Source organism: Aethina tumida, chromosome 3 (assembly GCF_024364675.1).
Source record: "Aethina tumida isolate Nest 87 chromosome 3, icAetTumi1.1, whole genome shotgun sequence".
Lineage (NCBI taxonomy): Eukaryota > Metazoa > Arthropoda > Insecta > Coleoptera > Nitidulidae > Aethina > Aethina tumida.
Window position 1 is genome coordinate 17,596,059 of NC_065437.1, and position 19,656 is coordinate 17,615,714.

General features: G+C 32.0%; 2 protein-coding genes across 3 annotated transcripts; one reads left to right on the forward strand and one right to left on the reverse strand.

Annotated features, from left to right (window-relative positions):
- Nucleotides 1-83: 83 nt before the first annotated feature.
- Nucleotides 84-9,940, reverse strand: LOC109602906 (synaptic functional regulator FMR1). Of its 2 annotated transcripts, XM_049965491.1 has the most exons (10): nucleotides 9,733-9,940; nucleotides 9,292-9,344; nucleotides 9,088-9,238; nucleotides 7,448-7,848; nucleotides 5,907-6,192; nucleotides 5,707-5,850; nucleotides 5,372-5,624; nucleotides 2,409-2,594; nucleotides 1,813-1,935; nucleotides 84-924 (listed from the first exon to the last, which is right to left on the reverse strand). In XM_049965491.1, the coding sequence occupies exons 1-10, from the start codon at nucleotides 9,781-9,783 to the stop codon at nucleotides 752-754; spliced, it is 1,821 nt and encodes a 606-aa protein (XP_049821448.1). In that variant the 5' UTR covers nucleotides 9,784-9,940; the 3' UTR covers nucleotides 84-751. The 2 variants fall into 2 exon arrangements, with proteins under 2 accessions (XP_049821448.1, XP_049821449.1); XM_049965492.1 differs by lacking the exon at nucleotides 1,813-1,935.
- A 119-nt stretch (nucleotides 9,941-10,059) lies between these two features.
- LOC109602905 (WD repeat-containing protein 44) lies at nucleotides 10,060-15,211 on the forward strand. The gene is made up of 10 exons (XM_020019349.2): nucleotides 10,060-10,252; nucleotides 10,504-10,618; nucleotides 10,677-10,926; nucleotides 11,603-11,949; nucleotides 12,524-12,909; nucleotides 12,968-13,694; nucleotides 13,745-14,146; nucleotides 14,201-14,501; nucleotides 14,558-14,832; nucleotides 14,884-15,211. The coding sequence occupies exons 1-10, from the start codon at nucleotides 10,185-10,187 to the stop codon at nucleotides 15,025-15,027; spliced, it is 3,015 nt and encodes a 1,004-aa protein (XP_019874908.2). The 5' UTR covers nucleotides 10,060-10,184; the 3' UTR covers nucleotides 15,028-15,211.
- The last annotated feature ends 4,445 nt before the right edge of the window (nucleotides 15,212-19,656 follow it).

The window sequence follows — 19,656 nt, forward strand, 5'->3', positions numbered from 1 at the left end:
ATACCTATAATGCGTTTGTATAGTGGGATTGGAACGGAAGTCCTTCAAGGTTCATACAAAAAAATCTCATTATAGAAACTCAATAAATATTGAATATTTTATTCAAAATATGTTATTATACCAATACACAGCAATAAACAAAACAGTGTAACAAATCAAAGAGCACCTAACCAAAATGTAATGGCTACTTGATTCTTAAATTCTGGAAGGCTGCATTATACAGTTAATCTTACTATTAAAATGAAAAATTATTGAATTCTAAGTTTCAACTAATATACAAATGGTTACAATTTTTATTCTATAAACTAGAACAAACAATAAAAAAATAATAAATAATTACATAAATTATACAAACTATTCGAAATTGAAATGAAAATTCAAACGTACAATTTGAAAGGTTCGATATTTATGTGCGCTAAACAACATTTAACTGTATTAAAAATTGAAAAAGTATTCACAAATCTTTTAGGTATAAATAAATAAGTTCGCATCTCGCAAAACTTCACCCGTTGTGGCCACGGAGCCACCTCTTCACTGAGCACTTTTTAGTAACGGTTAGGTGAGCGGTTCACAGAACCAAACAGTCATTCAGGTATCATCCGGGATGGGGTAGTAGACCACCCACTATTTTACTCGACTACACCGGGAAAAGATATGCAATACAATTTAATAAAAACTAAAAATGTTCTTTTTTTTTGTTTGTTTCGAGCGCACAAATCGGTGAATATTAATACTTTGGCACTCCTGGACTTTAGGCAGCCGTGCCGTTCACCAAAGCCTCCTTGGGCTGGTTGGGTTCGTTACGACGCGAGGATGGTGGTCGAACGTTGTTGCGGTTCTTTGAATCTCTAGAAGGCTTAGACATGTTTTCTGTGCGGTGCACGGTGTCACTTTGCACAGTGGACTCCGCTACATGACTGTTCACTGCAAAAATACAGAAAACATACATGATTATGAATAAAGAACTAATTGTTTTGCAAAAATGAAAATGATTTGCGATATGTGGCATATAATATTAGTACAATGAAAAATGGCGGGAGGTTTATTTATAATTATATTTATTTTTATTGTTACGGCATATGAGAGTTACTAAACAATTGCTAAATTGCTGTACATATGATATATATGCCGAAAACATATTATTGGAATACAATTTCCAATCTTATTTGTACCGTTTTCTATCATTATAGAAGTCAACCAATTTAATACATTCATGCATAATTAAAAATTAGTACGTGTGCCCAAATTGTTAACATAAATATACAACACATTACATATACATATATAAATGGTGGTATGACACATATACCTGGTTACCATCTTGCAAAAATGTTCTCGAGTTTTTAGAAGTATATAAATAAAAAAATGTGCACACAACTTCAACAGCAAAGTTATAAAAGGATACGAGGTATAACTTAGGGCCAAGAAGTGCTGACCATAAATTAATATGATATACATATGAAGAAATGAAGATGTGGCTGTTTTGACAAAAGTTTGGAAGATGAGAAAAAACCAAATATATTTAAAAATGCGGATGGTAGTACAAACATTTTTTGCAAGTATTTTATATGTAATAACAATTTCAATATACATACAATATAAACATGATATACCTTGACACCTGTAGTAAGTAGCTTATTAAAGCATTAGCTTGTTTTCTGCCAGATTAGTATTTGATCTTCAAAGAATGTATAACTACAAATGATTCTCATTTACAATTGTAACATAATCTAATCTAATCACAATATAAACATTTGTCATTTAATAATTCGTAACTGTAGTGCTACATTATTTGAATGTCTTTTAAATTACCTTGGTTACCATTTTCGGTAACTGGTTGGGAAGGAGTACGACTACGTTGTCTCCCACGACGCCTGCGCCTGCGCTGTGATCCACCGCCCGACCAAGACGTTGCCTCTACGCTTGATACCGACTCTAAGACAACCCCCCAGTCATCTTATACATTTATATACAATCATGCTAATAATATACCTTTAATTTTTAAGTGCGGCATGTTAAAGGAAATTCTAAGAAAATACGTATAATCACAAATGAATAAACTTCAAATCGATCATTTTAGTAAGTGAAAGTAATTTTTAAAACTGTTAATTCGCCTAAGATTTAAAGTTTTTCATCTATTTACATTTGACGAAATATTTTAACAGATTAATGTTTCACCAAATTGTTTAAAATAAATGTATACCTTAAATAAAAAACAGTACAAACCTTGTTAGTCCCCTAAAAAGGCAACTTCAGGATAATGTTGAAATTTAAAAACAATCCTTAGATAGTATGTAGGATGATCTAATTATTTTGTACAATTATACTGAACGCAAAATTTCAACATTTCCGTTGCACTAATCCGCGACTGCCTCCCAAAATAAATTTTCTTTCAACATTTCACTCACCTCTATCAACACTAGACACATCCTGGCTATCAAGGACTGTATCCTCGTCATCATTGGTTCGACGACGATCGTCTCGCCGAGCATCCCTCCTGCCGCCTCCCCGGCCTCCTCGGGAACTCCCGTAATGTCGTGGCGGCAAGTCATGCACCCGCTCATCGGCAGTATCTGGGGTCTGATGACGTGAACCTGTTCAAAAAATATACGTGCAAATACTTTTCGAGTAACTATGCTGTAATTGTCAATTATAAATAGTTGTATAATTTAAATTTCATAGAAGATGACTACATAAAATTATGGTAAATTATAACAATATTAACATTATGCTTTATGTATTTTCCACAACGTATTATATCTGATTTCCATGAATAAAATTAATTTTCTTTCAATATTTACTTTATATATTACAGTTCATTTATAATTATTGAATTTAATAATACATGATGTGGATGTGGAACATTATGATCTGAAAAAATATAGTTAACTGGAAGATTGTAGTGCAATTGCTGCCAAGAATACTAAAAGTAAAAATTTCATTAACAGAACAGACATTTTTTGATGACACTGACAAAATACGTATGTCAATAATACATAGGACATGTCAAAAAATTTATAACCTGACCCGACGTTGCAATATAATCTACTCATTCTCTTCATGGTATTTAACTTACCTGTTGAAAAAAGTGAATTAAATAAAAAAGCATTAGTTTAAATAAAATAAAAGTGATGAATGATTGAGTGTAGGACTCTGAGAACCCTTCAAGCAATCACGCGCATGCAACAGTTAGTAAAATGTTAGTGACAATTGCGAAAAGCCGTGATGCACTCAACATAATCTGCTGAAAGGGTGTACAAGTCCAAAACTCACAAATAAAACAATGACACATTTTTATCAAGTTATATTTCTAAAAAAAGTCTCACAATAAGATACGACACAATTAGTGAGCCAGTCTCTGTCGCAGCAGCCACTATTGTCTCAAATTGTTAGCAAACTCACAGTAAGCATATTCTCACCATTTACTATCTGTGAACGTCAGTAAATGACTAGAATCCACAAATGTGATGTGTACACAATATACATGACATTTCTGTACAATTTAGCTTGCGTACCCTTCCAGCAAAGTATTAATTATGTTGAGAGATATTTAGAAGCCTCTTGGGGGTTTACTAACTTCTGTGTTCACTTTTCATAGCAAACAAAAGTGCATAGTGCCAGCTATTATATAACAAAAGAAATTGCAAATATACACAAGAACATAAATATATTCTTTCAATTACTTTAATGTAATTAATTCTCAATACCACACAATGTAATTTAATTTTGGATCAAGAATATTTATATGGATATTGTTAATTAGGAAAATAAGCAAATTTTCGTTAAAGATGTGATATTTTTACAATCTGTTGTAAAATAAAATGAAAATATCAAATTTACCATTAATTAAATTCTTACACTGATTTTCAATTTTATAAATCACAACAGTTGTTACTATTAGGTTAGTTAAAATATATAATTTATGCGGTGTGAAAGTAGTGCTATTTATTTCTAATGCAAAATGTAACATTAAGAATTGACGAGGTGACAGCCAACAACTTTGTTATATATAAGTTCATGCATAAGTATTTTGTTTGCCATTAAAAGTGACTCATCTAATTATTTATTCACAATATATGTAGTTGAGGAAGGTGCAGATGTTACCAAGACTTATTATTTGGTGTTAATTATATTAATATCAATGCAGACAACTGCACCCACCATTACAAAAAGCCTTGAAATTAAGTCCACATTTTTAAGTTGCGACACACGGAATTAATATCGCTTGTAACAAAATCCAATATTATATTTATAATACTGTATAAAGTATAATACAGTACAATTACGTAGAAGAAAAAGTAACTAAAATAATTAACTCAAGAACTTGGTATATTTTGAAAACAAAAAAAGAAAGTAAAATAAAATGCATATTAAACTACGGGACACACTTGGTTGAAAGTATGTGAGAAGCGATTAAAATGGAATATTAAAAAATGTAATTGAAATAAAATGATTGCAAATAGGCCAAAGTATGTACAATACATAGGATTACTGCCACCATGTAGTGAAACAAATAAACGAAAACGATTCCATTATCAATTTTGAATACCATGGAGTAGTAAAGCAGCTTTAGTAATATATAAATACATACTGTGTTATTTAAAAAAAGCCAAATCAAAACACAGTACCCTTTTTTCTCATGTACATTTAGGTACAAACGTCTTTGTACACCAAAAACAAATTTTTAATTGTAATAAATAAATGTTTTAACTTAACGGAATATAGAGTAAAAATTTTGTTTTTAACAAGAATATTAAATATGCAATTAGATCTAATAATAATGATAATAATAATAATAAAGTGGTAGGCAGCTTCAATCGAATTTAGTGAAGTTAATTTTGGGTGGTGTACAAATAGTTTGTATCAGGTTGTGAATTCCTCATCGTAAGTGGTTTCCTGTGTTTAACACAGATCAGGATTATTTCAATACTCGTAAAAATTGTCGTCAGCCGGGTCAGTCTATAAAGTCACCTGAAAAACGTGTTTTGTTTCTGGCTTTATGCACCACTGGTCACGTCACGTGTAATTTTCATATTACTAAAATTTTATTAACGGCATGTATTAAAAAAGGTTGTGGTGCATAAAGCCGAGTCAGATTTTACAATACAAAAGTGTAGAATGGATGCAACGAGGCATATGCGAGCGGCATTGAATCACTTCCGTTCTCTGTCACCCCCGCCCGCGGAGTCCACAGAGATCCGGCTCTGGCGGGCGGGACGGTCCCTGGCACCTCGATCCGAACCGCCGCTCCTGGGCGGCCGGCCGTTCGCCTGGTAGCCACCGCGCCCGCTGCCACCACCCCTCCCATTACCGATGTGCGGCGTTTTGCCGCGCTTATCCACATTATTGACATAGTCTGATATTGTACTACCGGAATTGTATCTGTCGTTCTGCCGCTGCCCGGGCCCGCCCGACGATCCTCCCCTTCCGCCGCCACCGCGGCCTCCGCCACGGCCCCTCATCGAACCCCTGCCGGGTCGGCTGCCGCCGTCCATGTCCGAACTATAGCCGCGCTCGTTCCGTCTGCCCATGGACAGGCTTTGCATCGAGCCTAGCGTTGTGCCGTGGATGCTACGCAATTGCTGGTCTATTTCGAGCTTCTCTTGTCGTAACTGTTCCACTTCCTAAAGAAAATCAATTCAAATAAATTAGTGACGAATAAATTAAGGAATAAACTTCGTATTAGGCTTTCATCAGAATTCTCACCTTTAGATGAGCCAGATGGTACTGCAGGAGGACCTTCGCGTTCGATATACTTTCCACCGTTCCTACGAAAACAAAAGGCACCTGTCCTTCTTCTCGTGGTATTGTTGGTTTGGGCTCATTATCTCCTTCGATTTTGACTCGCACCTGAACAAATCCAACACTACAGTTTCTGGTCATATCAAATTCCTATGTAAACTTACCACTCCGCTTTTGTCCACAATCTCTTGAATGATCCTTCCATTTTTACCGATCACTTTCCCCACTAACGCCCTCGGCACTTGCAGAGATTCTTCACTATATTCTAACATGGAACGGGCCTTTTTAACGGCCTCATCAGTCTCACCGTATATTTTAAAAGTGCACGAGTTCTCTTCTAGCTCAATATTCGTTATTCCATCTACTTTCCTGGCTTGCTGGATATTGGCACCGTGAGCACCAATCGCTAAACCCATAAGGTCTTCCCTAACATTAAATTCGTCGGAGTACCTAAAATAAACAAGTAAATATATAAATTATATAATTATACATTAATTAGGGAAACAAAATAAATCAATATTTCAAATTTCAGATCTTATTTATGGTCGTAAATATAAAATTAATATTATTCATATTTCAATATATTGTACAAAATGAAAACGATAATTGTATGAAACAATAAATTATACAAATCTACACTATTAATTCTTTGGTATATAACATATTAAGTTCTTTATCTCAATTTTTAACAGTATTTATTAGTATCAACAACATTAATACTAATCCAAAAAAAAAATTTATCAAACATGCACTTGTTGATTTGCGAAAACAAACAAATAACTGAAATAGATAAAAATTGTATAATTGTAAGATGTAAGTGCCAAATTAATCATTTCAATTGAATTGAATTACCAATAAAAATAAAAATACAATCTTAAGATTAATTTTTGGAAACCACATTTTACTGGATTAATTCAGATTATTTAAAAATAATTATAAAATATTAATTAAATATCGATATTCAATGAATGACCAACTTCACTTGCTTACAAATTAAGGTGCTCCTTAACACCTTCATATATAATATGCATATTCTTTCTGCATACATTAAAAAGTTCACGCAAAATAAAATCAATACTTCTTATACAATATACCCATTGCACATTTTAAATTTTGTTACTAGTAACAATATCTTCTTAACACAATCTACCTTACTTAATTAGATATAATAATAACCAGCTATAACTAACTGAACTTCTATAATTTTTAAAATATACTGGTAGAGAAGTATACTTGATACGAATTTGTTTAAATAAGGCTCAGACGAACTTTACGGAACTGAAAATTTACATATATACATATTATTATAACTACATGCAATTAAAATAATTTCCAATCATGCGATAGAAACAACAAACATATTTCGTCTAAAGTTTCCAGACACCTAAATATTTATAATAAAAACGAACGAAGAGCCGAGAGATGTACAAAGAACTACAAACATGCGATTTCTTTAAAGTCTCACCTGCCGGATCTAATATCGAAATTATTTGCCTGAGGACACGCGGACTTTACTTTGCTGAAAAAAATACAAATCCAATATTACAATGATTCTCCGGCTTTTCGTTCAAACCAATAAATAAGATCTGAACTTTTCACTGTCTTAGGTAGATTTGTGTAAATTCTGGTTGAATAATAACAGTTAATATCCTTATGCACATATCAATTCCTGTTTTTTAAGATACGAATATAAAAAGATACTTACCCGCCTATTGACGCCAGTTTCGTGTTCTCAAGTTGACGCGCCGCTTCCTCGGTTCTCTTTAGTAAAAGCACTTTTTGAGAGAGGCTGCGGAAATGCATGTCCTGTAGGAGTTTGGCGCGTTTGCGACTAGAATCGCACCTCGATATCACCAACAGAATGCCCTTTTCCGCGTTGTACGTTATCAAACCGGCGTTTATCAACTTTTGGAATTCCTTGTGGGCATTTTCAATTTTGGCGTACTCCCGAACGTCGTCGGGTACCTCGATTTCGAACTTATGGAACATGCTGCGCTCAATTGGCGGATTATTGTTTTTCAATCGGAGCCGATCGTTGCTCACGATCTCAGTGTAAGTCGTGTCCCAACCAACATACTCTAGCACATAGAAGTCGCCCTTCATCATCTAGAAAACATACTTGACTTAATTAGGAGACAGGAAGAAAGAGAAATTATATAAAGATGTCAGTATAAATAAGGAATCGTTCAAATATTGCGTCATACTTTGTCAGACATAAAAATGTTTTACTCCCACACAACTCAAAATTGCATATGATGTAATATTACAAAAGGGGAAAGAAAAAAGTATTAAAGAAAATGGTATGACAGAGAAGGAGAAGTATTGAAATGACTCTTACTTTTCCTTGGAAATCTACATGATTCAAAAAATCACTTGTAAAAGTATTTACAGTATTTAGTAAATATTTGTTCTTAGATGCTGTACAGCCTTATAACAAAAAATAAATCTTTAACAGAAAGTATGTGCTGACATTGCTTCCATAAATCTTAGGATTCTGAAATTAAATTCTTGTATTACAGTCTCCTGATAATATACCGACCAGCTACCAGTATATCCAAATAAAATTAAATATTTCAAGTGCTTCCTGAAACATTGTAAATGTCTGGCAAATAATATAATTAATCTTAAATATTTGCACTACAATCTAAGCAGCTGTGTTCTGGCTTGCAATATGTATCACTAATCAAGTTATAAAAATAATTTATATATAAATTTGATCCCCTTTTTACGTCCTAGCATACAGAACCTTGTAATTTTATTAATACTATACTATACAATACTTTTATTGTTCATATTCTCTTATTTTATCATGCAGAGTTTTCGTATAATCATGTACCCTTCTATTATTATTTTTATATCATCATACAAACAGTTCCAGAAATCAAGCATCAATTAGTTGACATTAATTTTTATTAAATTCTCAAAAATTAATAATGAAATTTTACTTGCACTGAATAGACTTTTTTATTTAATTCTCAGTAAAATAAATATAGTTATCTTATTTGTTTTGAATGATATAATTATTTTTACAAATTCTTTATTTACTCAGGTTTTGTAAGCGACTCAAATCAATTAAATAAAGGAAATCATTGAAAACTGTGTAAATTTACTAGTTTAACATAATGTACACTGTATTTTTCATTTCTTAAATCAATTCTAATATAAAATACATATTTAAATGAAAAACTGAGAATTTTAAAAATTATTAAGAAAATTATAGCTATATTGATCTATAAATATAAATAATAACTCTATAAAGAAGTATCACAAAAATTGTGTAAAATATAAATATATGATTTACAAAATAGTTATTTTTGTATACTTTGTAAGTAAAATATGAATTACCTTGATTCTTGATTTCCACCAACCATAAGCTTCCTGAGTGTTGGCCCTTGAATAGACCTCAACTTCCATGTTCTCAAGAAATTCAACTTTAGAATCTGGTTGTGGAGGAAGCTTAACTTGTGAATAAGGGAATTTTGAATCTGGTTGCCACCTATAACACAGGTTAAAATAACTCAGAAATATGTAATTTGCAAACAAACTTACCCATCTTCAAAGTGAATGAGAACTTCATCATCATAAACATCCAAAATGTAGCCCTGGAACAACAAACGACGTTATATTATGAAAATTTCAACTGAAAAGTTGCCTACTGAAATGTAATTTGATACATCTAGAACATAACCTTCTCCAAGTATATTAACATATATTTTTTAGTCATTCTAGGAAGGAAACACGTAAAAAACGAGCAGTCTCGGTTTTAAACCGGCAATAAGGTTAATATTTGCAGACACATGGAATATTCACGCCCTGTCAAATGGTCATGGCGTCAAAAGAACCGCGTTTGGTGAATCACAATATCTAAAAATTCTTGCAAAGTATGATAAATATCATCAACATTTCACTATCGATTTGTAGCTAGAAATTCGGGCTACTGCTTGCGCTGGCAAATCGAACCGAAAAAATCATACTTCAAATTAAACTGACCTTATAAAGGGCTCCATTTTCGCCGCATACTTCCACAGCTAGGTCCTCCATGTTGGTTTTATTCTTGGGTGAGGAAACAGCCTTGAGCTGAGAGCGAATAGCACTGCTGCCGCTTTGCTGACGCTAGAGAGAAAGAAAAAGGAAGATGACAGGGTTGCAATTCTGTAGTCGAAAATAGGTACACGATGCGCTTAGACTGTGCAATATTACGCCGAACTGAACAAGGTTATGCACAGTCTGACAAATTGCCTAGTGGATTTTGAATGTGGGCCCGAGTTCGGTTTTTAAACGAACGCTCGGTAAGTGACGGCGCTTTTTTGACAGATATGGCGCTAGTTGTCACAAGTCTAACTATACCAAATAAAAAATATATTTTATTTTAGGATGTATCGCAACATATAAGCCTGTTTTATATAAATTCGGGGCTGAAATGGTAAATCGATCGTTTTACAATGTCCGCCAGTAGCGATTCCGATGAGTTTTATGACGCTGAAGATAATACACCCAGTCATGGTTCAAGGTATAAATAAATGAATCTACAATTAATTAAAATATTCCACGTACCTCCAAAAAAGTCATCATAATCAATTCTCTTAATTAAATGTGTACACTACCCGTGTCACTAATTTCTATTTGTTTATGTCATAAAACAAATGACACAGAAATTGTCAGATTTTTAGCTTTTCCATGCATATGTGATCAATTTTCTTGTAAATTCATTAAGATTTATGATTATACAGGGTGTTCTGTAATGAAATTTTACTATTGCAGGAAGCCTAGGAAAAGCTCTAAGGAAAGTTTAACAAAATGGGCCACTTCCGAATCCAAAATTCCTGATATACCTGAAAAAATAGAATCAAAACAACCTGAAGATAATAATGTATTTGTAAGTAATGAAGTGGTAAAAAGTGGTTTAGCACATTTCTATTAGTAAATTTCTTTAGGCTGAACCATCCACATTGCCCATAAATGTTGGAAAAAATAAAAAGTTTAAGGAATTAAGGCAAAAATTACAGAATGATGATGAGGATTGCCAACAGTCAAATGTCACATCCCCCAACAGTCAGACATCCTCAGTAGAGGGTGTATTTGCAGCTTCCAACAAGACTAGTCATCCATTTAGAGTTATTGAGCAAGATACGATAAGTTTACAGAGTTTAAATTCTTTGGGACGAATTGGCCGAATTCTAGTTGGTTTGTAGTTTTGTATTAGTCGATGGTGATAAATTTTATCTTCCAATCATTTTGTGTACTTAGTATCTATTCTAGAATCTATTTTACTTATATTTTATAGTTGTAAACTGGATTAAGTCATATAAGTACTATTACTAATTCAAAAAATCATTTGATACTAAAAGAAAATCAAAACATTGTTACACAAAAAAGTTTTATACTAGGCTATGTATGATGCTTAAAATATGAGTCTGAACTAGAGTCCCCTTTTAATATTTTATTTTATACACCTTGTATGTACTAAAATATTAGAGAATATTCACATTTAATATTTATTATCTTTACAATCATGGAAAGATAATTTTAACTTGTACATTAATGTACTACTAGATTTGTCAGAATGTAAATAAGTATGCATTAATTCACATTTCTATTATCTTAAACCAATGTTACAAAAGTAAATTTTAGTCATATTTTTTTAAATCTCCTGCATTGAATCATACAGAATTTTAAAGAATGTAATGAATAAGCAACCTTTTGGCGGGAAAGAGCCACTTAGTGCCAAGTCGGGTCATACTTGTTCATAATTTTGATAATCATTCCCTATATCCCATATAATACTTTTATTTACAAAAAGGACCTAGTCAAAATATTCATACTACATTAAACATTTAATATAAAAATATTTTTTTTTTAGGTACGGCACCCGACGGAGGTCGTAAAGCACTGTCGGTTTCAGCGCTCTCCTCTAGTTCACTGGATTCGGAATCGACGCAAAGCTCGAAACAATGCTCCCAATATCCAAGCACAATGACTCTGTCCACGAGTACCGTACCCGCCGAATCCGAAAAAAGATCCGTGCCATTGCAGGAGCCCGACGTCATAGCCAGCACGAAGGTGTCATCTTGTTCGCAACAGAAGGCCAACAGAAGCGAGGCTGCCGGTACGACTGAAATACAATCCACCTCTCACTCAGCTGTAGATGTACCGGTCGCGCCACCTAGACGCAAAAAGAAAAACAAAGACACCTACCTGGCACTCACTGTAAGCGTTTTTCATCATTTGCACGCCTTTATTATTTTGATTATCAAGTATTTTAGTTTTGTCACGTTAGTTTTATATATACAACGCATGTGTTTCCAGTTTCAATAATTCAAAATTTTGTTATCTCTTTGAAATAATTATTGACACCGCTCTTATACAAATAAAATAAAAAAATATTACATTCCAGCATTTTAAGTTACATTTAAATTATTTTCTCATGTTTTGTTTATGATGCTCCTTTGCATTTTGATTCAGCTGTTACTCAATATTTTATATAAATTTAAAAATTTGTATCGAATATACAATATCTACATACTCATTTTAAAGTGATTAAATTGAAGAAGTAATTACTAACGTAAAAGAAAAAATGATTAACAATTTCCATAACGTTTTTATACCATTTTATCGTCACTTTAAAAGAGGTAAATCTACAAAATTGTGGTTAATGTGGAATAGTTGAAATAAATATTTATTACTTTCTAGTAATAAGTTTTTGTATTTTATTGTAAATAAGATAGTATCAATTCTTTCTTATCACTTCCTTTCCACAATGTAGACACACATTTTATTTTAGAAGTCCGCTTCTAGTGCCACATTCGAAACAAGCAGGTTAGATAGTCCTGCCAGTACGATAGAATCCATCACAAAGGAATTTGAACATTGTTTAGATCGTCTGCCGACGAAGGTTACTAAATCGAACACGAATCTGCAGAGTGAGTCAAAAACTTCAACGTTGAAATCTGTTCATTCCTTGGACATCACGCAAGCTCTTAAAGGGCAGTTCGTTGTTAAGCCGCAAGACAATGACAGTTTGAAAGGTCACGATATTACTAAGGGAACGGCAGAAAATCCACGACAAGAATTAGAAGTGCCTTCCGAGGAAGCTGGGTCGAGTACCAATAGTCCTAGAGGTTCCTCGAATCGTAGCAGTGTAGGGCATTATAGTTTAGGACCTCACAGGTATTTTTCACACGTTTTGTTAACACAATCGAATTTATTTTATGTATATGTACTTCAGAGGTACCCATCAAAATGTGAAATACAGTTCTAAAGAACGCAGGAAATCTGCCGGTGATGAAAGTTTTTTGAAAGGTGTGAATCTTCACGTTCGTACACACACAGATTCGGGTAAACATCTATCAGATTTCGAAATTTTGGAACAAGTTACTGTATTAAACTTGGATACGGGGGAAAGGATACCTTTAAGTGTTGCCGAAGACAAATTGCCGCAATGTCTTAATCCCCTATCTCTTCATTTAATGAGACTTACATCCGAATATGTGAGTAGTTCTAGCATGGAGAAGGAAAATGAATCAGATGAAGAAAGTGTAATTAGTAAAAAATCTGAGATTCCGATTGTTGATGAAAATGACGCTGACATAGGTCGTATGAGGAAAAAGACTGCGAAAATTAAGCGATTCTTGGGGTCTACCGTTAAAAAAACAATGCACAAAGCTAAAAGTATCGCACAAGAAGTCTCCCATGCTCGTCACAAGGAGGACATCATCGACATTGTTGATAACGTACATCCTGGAGAGCAAAATTGCAAATTGAAGGCTTCCAACTCACATAAAGGACCCTACGAGTTTGAGAAGATCGAACATGTTCAAGAACTAAAGGAAGAACAGAGTGAAGGTGCAATATGGTGTATGAAATTCTCATGTTGTGGACGACTTTTGGCTACAGCTGGACAAGATCGAGTTCTTCGTATATGGATTGTAAAAGATGCATTCCCATTCTTTCAGGTAATCTTCACAAATTAAAATGATAACGTTCGAAATGGTTATAATTTTAGGATATGAGAACTAAATATAACGCTGAAAAGGTCTCGCCTACACCTTCACAAGAGTCATTGGTTTCACATCACTCTGCTGAAGCTTCAAACTTAGCCGCTCTTGAGGCATCTTTAAGCTCTGAAGAAACTAGCAAGTTTACTTTTATGCCAAAGCCATTTTGTACCTATATTGGACACACTTCCGATTTACTGGATGTTTCTTGGTCCAAAAATTACTTTATTCTTTCATCGTCTATGGACAAAACTGTTAGGTTGTGGCATATTTCAAGGAAAGAATGTTTGTGTTGTTTCCAACATATAGATTTCGTTACTGCTATTGTATTTCATCCCATAGATGATCGTTACTTTTTAAGTGGATCTTTAGACGGGAAATTAAGGTTGTGGAATATTCCTGATAAAAAAGTACTTACCATAATAAATATAATAAAGATTTGATATAAAATAGAATATTTGTAGGTTGCCGTTTGGAATGAAATAGAAGGAAACACTAAATTAATAACAGCAGCAAACTTTTGCCAAAACGGCAAGTTTGCTGTAGTTGGTACATACGACGGCCGGTGTATATTTTACATCACTGATCAATTAAAATATCACACTCAGATCCATGTAAGATCTACTCGTGGACGTAACTCTACCGGTCGTAAAATTAGCGGCATCGAACCCATGCCAGGAGAAGACAAGATTCTAGTAACTTCCAATGATAGCAGAATCAGATTGTATGATTTAAGAGATCTAAATGTATCATGCAAATATAAAGGTAATGTGATCCTAAATAAATATATAATAAATATAACCTTTGAAACAATTTTGTAGGATATGTAAATATTAGCAGCCAAATTAAAGCTAGTTTCAGTCATGATGGTAAATATATTGTGAGTGGTTCAGAAAATAGAGACATCTATATCTGGAAAACAAATCATGACTATTCAAAATTCTCCTCCGTTCGTCGTGATCGTAACGACTTTTGGGAGGCGATTAAAGCACACAATGCGACAGTCACATGTGCCATATTTGCACCAAATCCAGAGGTTTTAATCAAAATGATGGAAGATCACAATAAAAAACATCAAAATGATGATTCTAAAAAGGTATTATCAAATTTATTAATATTATTGCAATATCCTGTGTTTCATTTGTAGGTTGAGGATCCAGTTGTGGAGCAACATACTAAAGGGTGTGGTGGATATGTATTAATTTCAGCGGATTATAATGGAGTGATTAAGGTTTTTATGAATAAAATTAAGCCAAAACACAGTTCTCTTCCGGTTTCAGCAATGGCGTAGAATGTGTTTTGCGATTTATTCCAGTTATTTTTATTGTAAAGTTTATAAATATAAGAAAAAAGTGTATATTTTTTAAATTAATTTATTAATAAATTATGTGATTCTATCTATATATGTATATTGTAACTGTATATTATTTTACTGTTTAAGACTAATATGTTAAATAAAGCCATTTAATAGAAAATATATATGGTATACTTTTTCCCTAAACAACGTCTACCAACAAATAATAAAAGAACGGAATTAAATGTCGGTTAAGTAATATTCACTGCAGTAAATAAAATCTTTTTTAGTATTAATTAAAAAATAATATAATGAAATAAAATAAGAATCTTATAGTGCTAATGTACGTTAATTTATTGTAAGTATACAAATATTGCAACCAAAAATTATCTTCAACTAAATCAAAAATTGTATCAATGAAAAAAACTAGATTGTTATACATTCCCAAAAATAGTATATATTCACTTTTAGATTAATCAGTTTGTGGCAGGACTTTTTATAAGTTTTAAGAGCACTAAAATATTCACAGATATACACAAACTATGAATAATATTCATATAGACAGATTGAAAGTGTTAGTATAAGCTAAATAACGATACCTACATCAAGCGAAAACATAAAGACTGTTACTGTGAAATGATTATGGGCAATTTGTATGTGCAAGTTGCCTAGGTCATTATTTACTAGTGCCGTTTTCAGACTAGTATTATTCCTTTGTGCCGACATTGCTCACATTACACAGCCTGTTTTAGATTGTGGAGACAGGCTTCGTTTTTAATTCCTTATAGATATACATAATACTTTGTACAAATATGCACAATATGGTCATATATTCGAACTAGAAAGGTATTACATTAAACGTCGATGTTAACATTTTATGTTGGATACATTAATTATTGTAAAAAAGGAGTCGCATCTCGTGGTTCAAGAAAATTCCTTGAAAATTCCATTCCTTTGTGGTGTTTTATTATTTTTAAAAATGAAAATGAAGTTATAAATAAAATGTAAACAACGCCTTAATATAATTGAAAATTTATAACCGTTAAAATCGTTTTAACACGGAATCTTTTTACACAAGCAGAAACGTTAAGTAGTCGCTGAAACTGGAAATTTTGAATGATTCTTAGAGACCACAGTCCTGAATGTGTTATTACTTCTTAGAATGATAGTCGTATAAAGCTTTTAATTTGTTTTAATGGCAATTAACTGTTTTTTTGAACGGGTCGAATCATGATTAAAATGAGAATCTTTAATTATTTTAGCTAAACATGTAAAGTATTTACAACAAAGTTAGACAGAATCGGACTTTTCTAAATTTTGCTTATAATCTGAGAAGGATATTCTGTTTATTAAAATTTTGATTATAAACTCTCCATTTTTCAATGACTCAGTTTCTTTCTATGTTTTAATATTTTTATGAAGTAAATAAATAAATCTATTCTTTGGTAGCTGACGCGTTTACTAATAACAAACCATACCATTTTGATATTTATTTAATTTTGATTATAAACTCTCCATTTTTCAATGACTCAGTTTCTTTCTATGTTTTAATATTTTTATGAAGTAAATAAATAAATCTATTCTTTGGTAGCTGACGCGTTTACTAATAACAAACCATACCATTTTGATATTTATTGATTAACTAACATGTTCAATTGAAGATTATTTGCAATTATTAATATGCGTATGTATTGCGGCGCATCCGTTATGTTGGTCCCATAAGAATAGTTATTCCTCAAGTTTTTGTATGTTATATGACCTCAAATTTTTTAAAAGCTGTTTTTAATATTCCCATAATGCCAGAGTTGTAAACAACTAGGCTCTTTATGTTCTAACTGTTCTTAATTTAATTGTTGTGAGTATTACATTCAAATTTGCTTGTTCATTGGTTTCAAATAGAGTTTTTAAATAATTTATCAAATAAAATAATGACGATTATTTTATTTTAGATTAGTGTTGATGGATATACTATAGCAAAAATTAGCAATCGAAAGCATAATTTTAATTTCACGGAAGGCCGACGTTAGAAAGGCAATTGTAATGAAATTAATGCAATAACATATAATTATTGTACTGATAAGTAGTTAATAATGATTGCTCTAAGAGAGATGCACGTCTTGGAATCGACATGAAAATCTAGATAATATGTAGACCATTCTTCTTGACTTATTTAAAGGAAATGACATTAGAATTATTGCGATATTAGAACGAAAAATTATTGTTAGAAATGTAACTGAGTTTTGAAGTTTTCAGTAATTAGTCTATTTTAACCCTACTTAGGTTAAGGTAGATATAACAGAATTAATGACCAACTGAAACTATATGGAAGCCATTTATAAAAATACAAAACCTATTTTCAAAAATATTTATTGCAAAAAATTGTACACATTTTCAGTTTCTCTTTAACCCAGATAGACTTCATCGTACCCTGTTCATAAATAATTTTAATAAGTGACTTTTTCATCATTACCCCTAATAAAGACTCTGTTTTAGACATGTACAAACCACAGCATTGTGTCAAGTGAAAGAAGGCACTAAACGGGCATATTTAGTAACCTTAATTGATACATACTTTCGTAAAAATTCTAAATTTTGTTTAAGGGGTACGATGAGAATATTAATTTTTTTCGAGTGTTAATTGTTAATAAACAATTATAAATATTTTATTAGAAAGTGGTGAAGCATAAATGTATCCATTCTTAATTTAAGTGGTACATCCTACAAGATAAACCATATCAATTTCAATGAAATCGGTTCCATGAGTCTCGATTAATTGTATAATCGTTAAAGAATTAGTTATAAATTAATAATGGGAGAAAAAAATGTTTCTGATAATAGTGTGCGTTAATTCAGTAGAGCGAATAACCCAGGTAATGCTATAAGGAGGATGTGCCAATAAATTATCACAAAATTCCAGAATATATTATTAAAAATATTCATGAAATTTACGATATGACAGATACAACAACATTGTGTACTGTCTACTTATACATGTAATTGAAAGTTAAAATAAATTAAAGGTGTAATAACACCGTAAATACAATTTGGTATGCCAGTGCTGGCAAAATTGTCTGGACAAACATGCAAAATATCGCGATGTCCATGTTTAAATAGGTAACTGTAACTTTTGCGTGTGGCTGCATTAATGTATTGCCGTCATTCTGCGCCCATTACAAATGTCCACTTAAAATTATGCATTCTCTGCTGGTAATAACTTGTTATTGTAGGTATAATAGAATAATTTAAACCTTGAAAACGGTGGACCGCAAAGATATAAATCTGTAGTAGAAATTTTGTACACATTGTACAACTACATATTATTCAAATACACATTTATATACATAATAAATTATTTTTAGTTTTCCTAAAAGTACAATATTATATCGTAATTTAATTTGATTAATTTAAAACTAGAATATTCAAAATTTAAACTATTTTTATTTATATGGGAATATAATTAAATTATTTAAATATTCAAATTTCCGATTACTGTAATTATAATAGTGGTTACTTATTTTATTATATCCTAATAATAAAAACAACCTAATTATCATTATTTATGTAATAAACAGGCAATATTAGTTTCTATGATTGATAAATACCTATAATTATATTTCACCAACAAAAGAAACTGGCAATTTGAGATGTGTATTTATATTTAAGTAGCATTTAATTTAAATTGATTAAAACCTACGATTGATTTGAGCAACTATAATTTTATAATAGGTTATCTTTTGTTGGCATAAACGTTCTTCTGATCAGTTGAACAACGCGAGTGAAGAAGTATGTGTAAGCCAGGTATGTACCAGCCCTAAAAGGAATATGCAGCAGCTTGATGACCGCGTATGTTCTCGGAAAACAACAGATTGCAACTTTTTACCGGCAGCTGAAAAGGGGAAGTGTTAAGAAAGTGTCTTGTCATGTACATGTATCATACCTACAAGTACCTATCTAGAAGTCGTAGAACAGCCGATACCTGGAGAGCCATATGATGATTTCTGCAAATTTAGCGGTGTTGGCGATAAACTAGAACGTGCGACTACGACAGCGACTATTCTACCTTTTCGATTAAAACGCTTCGCATTTTTTCTGACTGGAAAACATCTACTCGTTTATTAAAAGAAATATGTGAAAAACTTGTAATGTCACTGGCCGGGGAATTAAGCAAACTTTTCACCTGTTAAATAATTACATTCAACTAAAAGAATGTGCTGTTACAGTGCCGACCTTCGTCATTATATTTCTTTCGGTTTTTAATAAATAGAAAAATTTTTCGTGATTGTAAATTAAAATTTTTATTATAAAATTTTACCGTTTTTGAAACAGTATCTCTATTATGTCTTTTGCAATTAAGGTCAATTTTTAAGTTTCCGTAACAGATGTTAAATACACTGAAATGTCGACTTCAACAATGTGGACTTTTGACTTTTTATCATCTTTGCATTAATTAAAAGTAACAAAAAAAACTAATGCTTTTTTACATTATTTTTTTCTAAAGTAAGCGTTTACACCCATTATTAAAAAAATCTTTAATTAATTATATATATTATAATATATGAATATACAGTGTGGCCCACTTAAATTCGGGACACCTCCAGACAATTTGTATTATTTGTCTAATTTTAA

What these genes read in the sequence shown, in the direction of transcription:
- LOC109602905 (XM_020019349.2), top strand. Translation starts at nt 10,185, where the DNA reads ATGTCCGCCAGTAGCGATTCCGATGAGTTTTATGACGCTGAAGATAAT. An exon ending in AATTGGCCGAATTCTAGTTG is followed by an intron (nt 10,927 to 11,602) that starts GTTTGTAGTTTT and finishes TTTTTTTTTTAG; the next exon opens with GTACGGCACCCGACGGAGGT. An exon ending in TATAGTTTAGGACCTCACAG is followed by an intron (nt 12,910 to 12,967) that starts GTATTTTTCACA and finishes TATGTACTTCAG; the next exon opens with AGGTACCCATCAAAATGTGA.
- LOC109602906 (XM_049965491.1), bottom strand. Translation starts at nt 9,783, where the DNA reads ATGGAGGACCTAGCTGTGGAAGTATGCGGCGAAAATGGAGCCCTTTAT. An exon ending in CTCATTCACTTTGAAGATGG is followed by an intron (nt 9,239 to 9,291) that starts GTAAGTTTGTTT and finishes CCTGTGTTATAG; the next exon opens with GTGGCAACCAGATTCAAAAT. An exon ending in GGTGGAAATCAAGAATCAAG is followed by an intron (nt 7,849 to 9,087) that starts GTAATTCATATT and finishes TATGTTTTCTAG; the next exon opens with ATGATGAAGGGCGACTTCTA.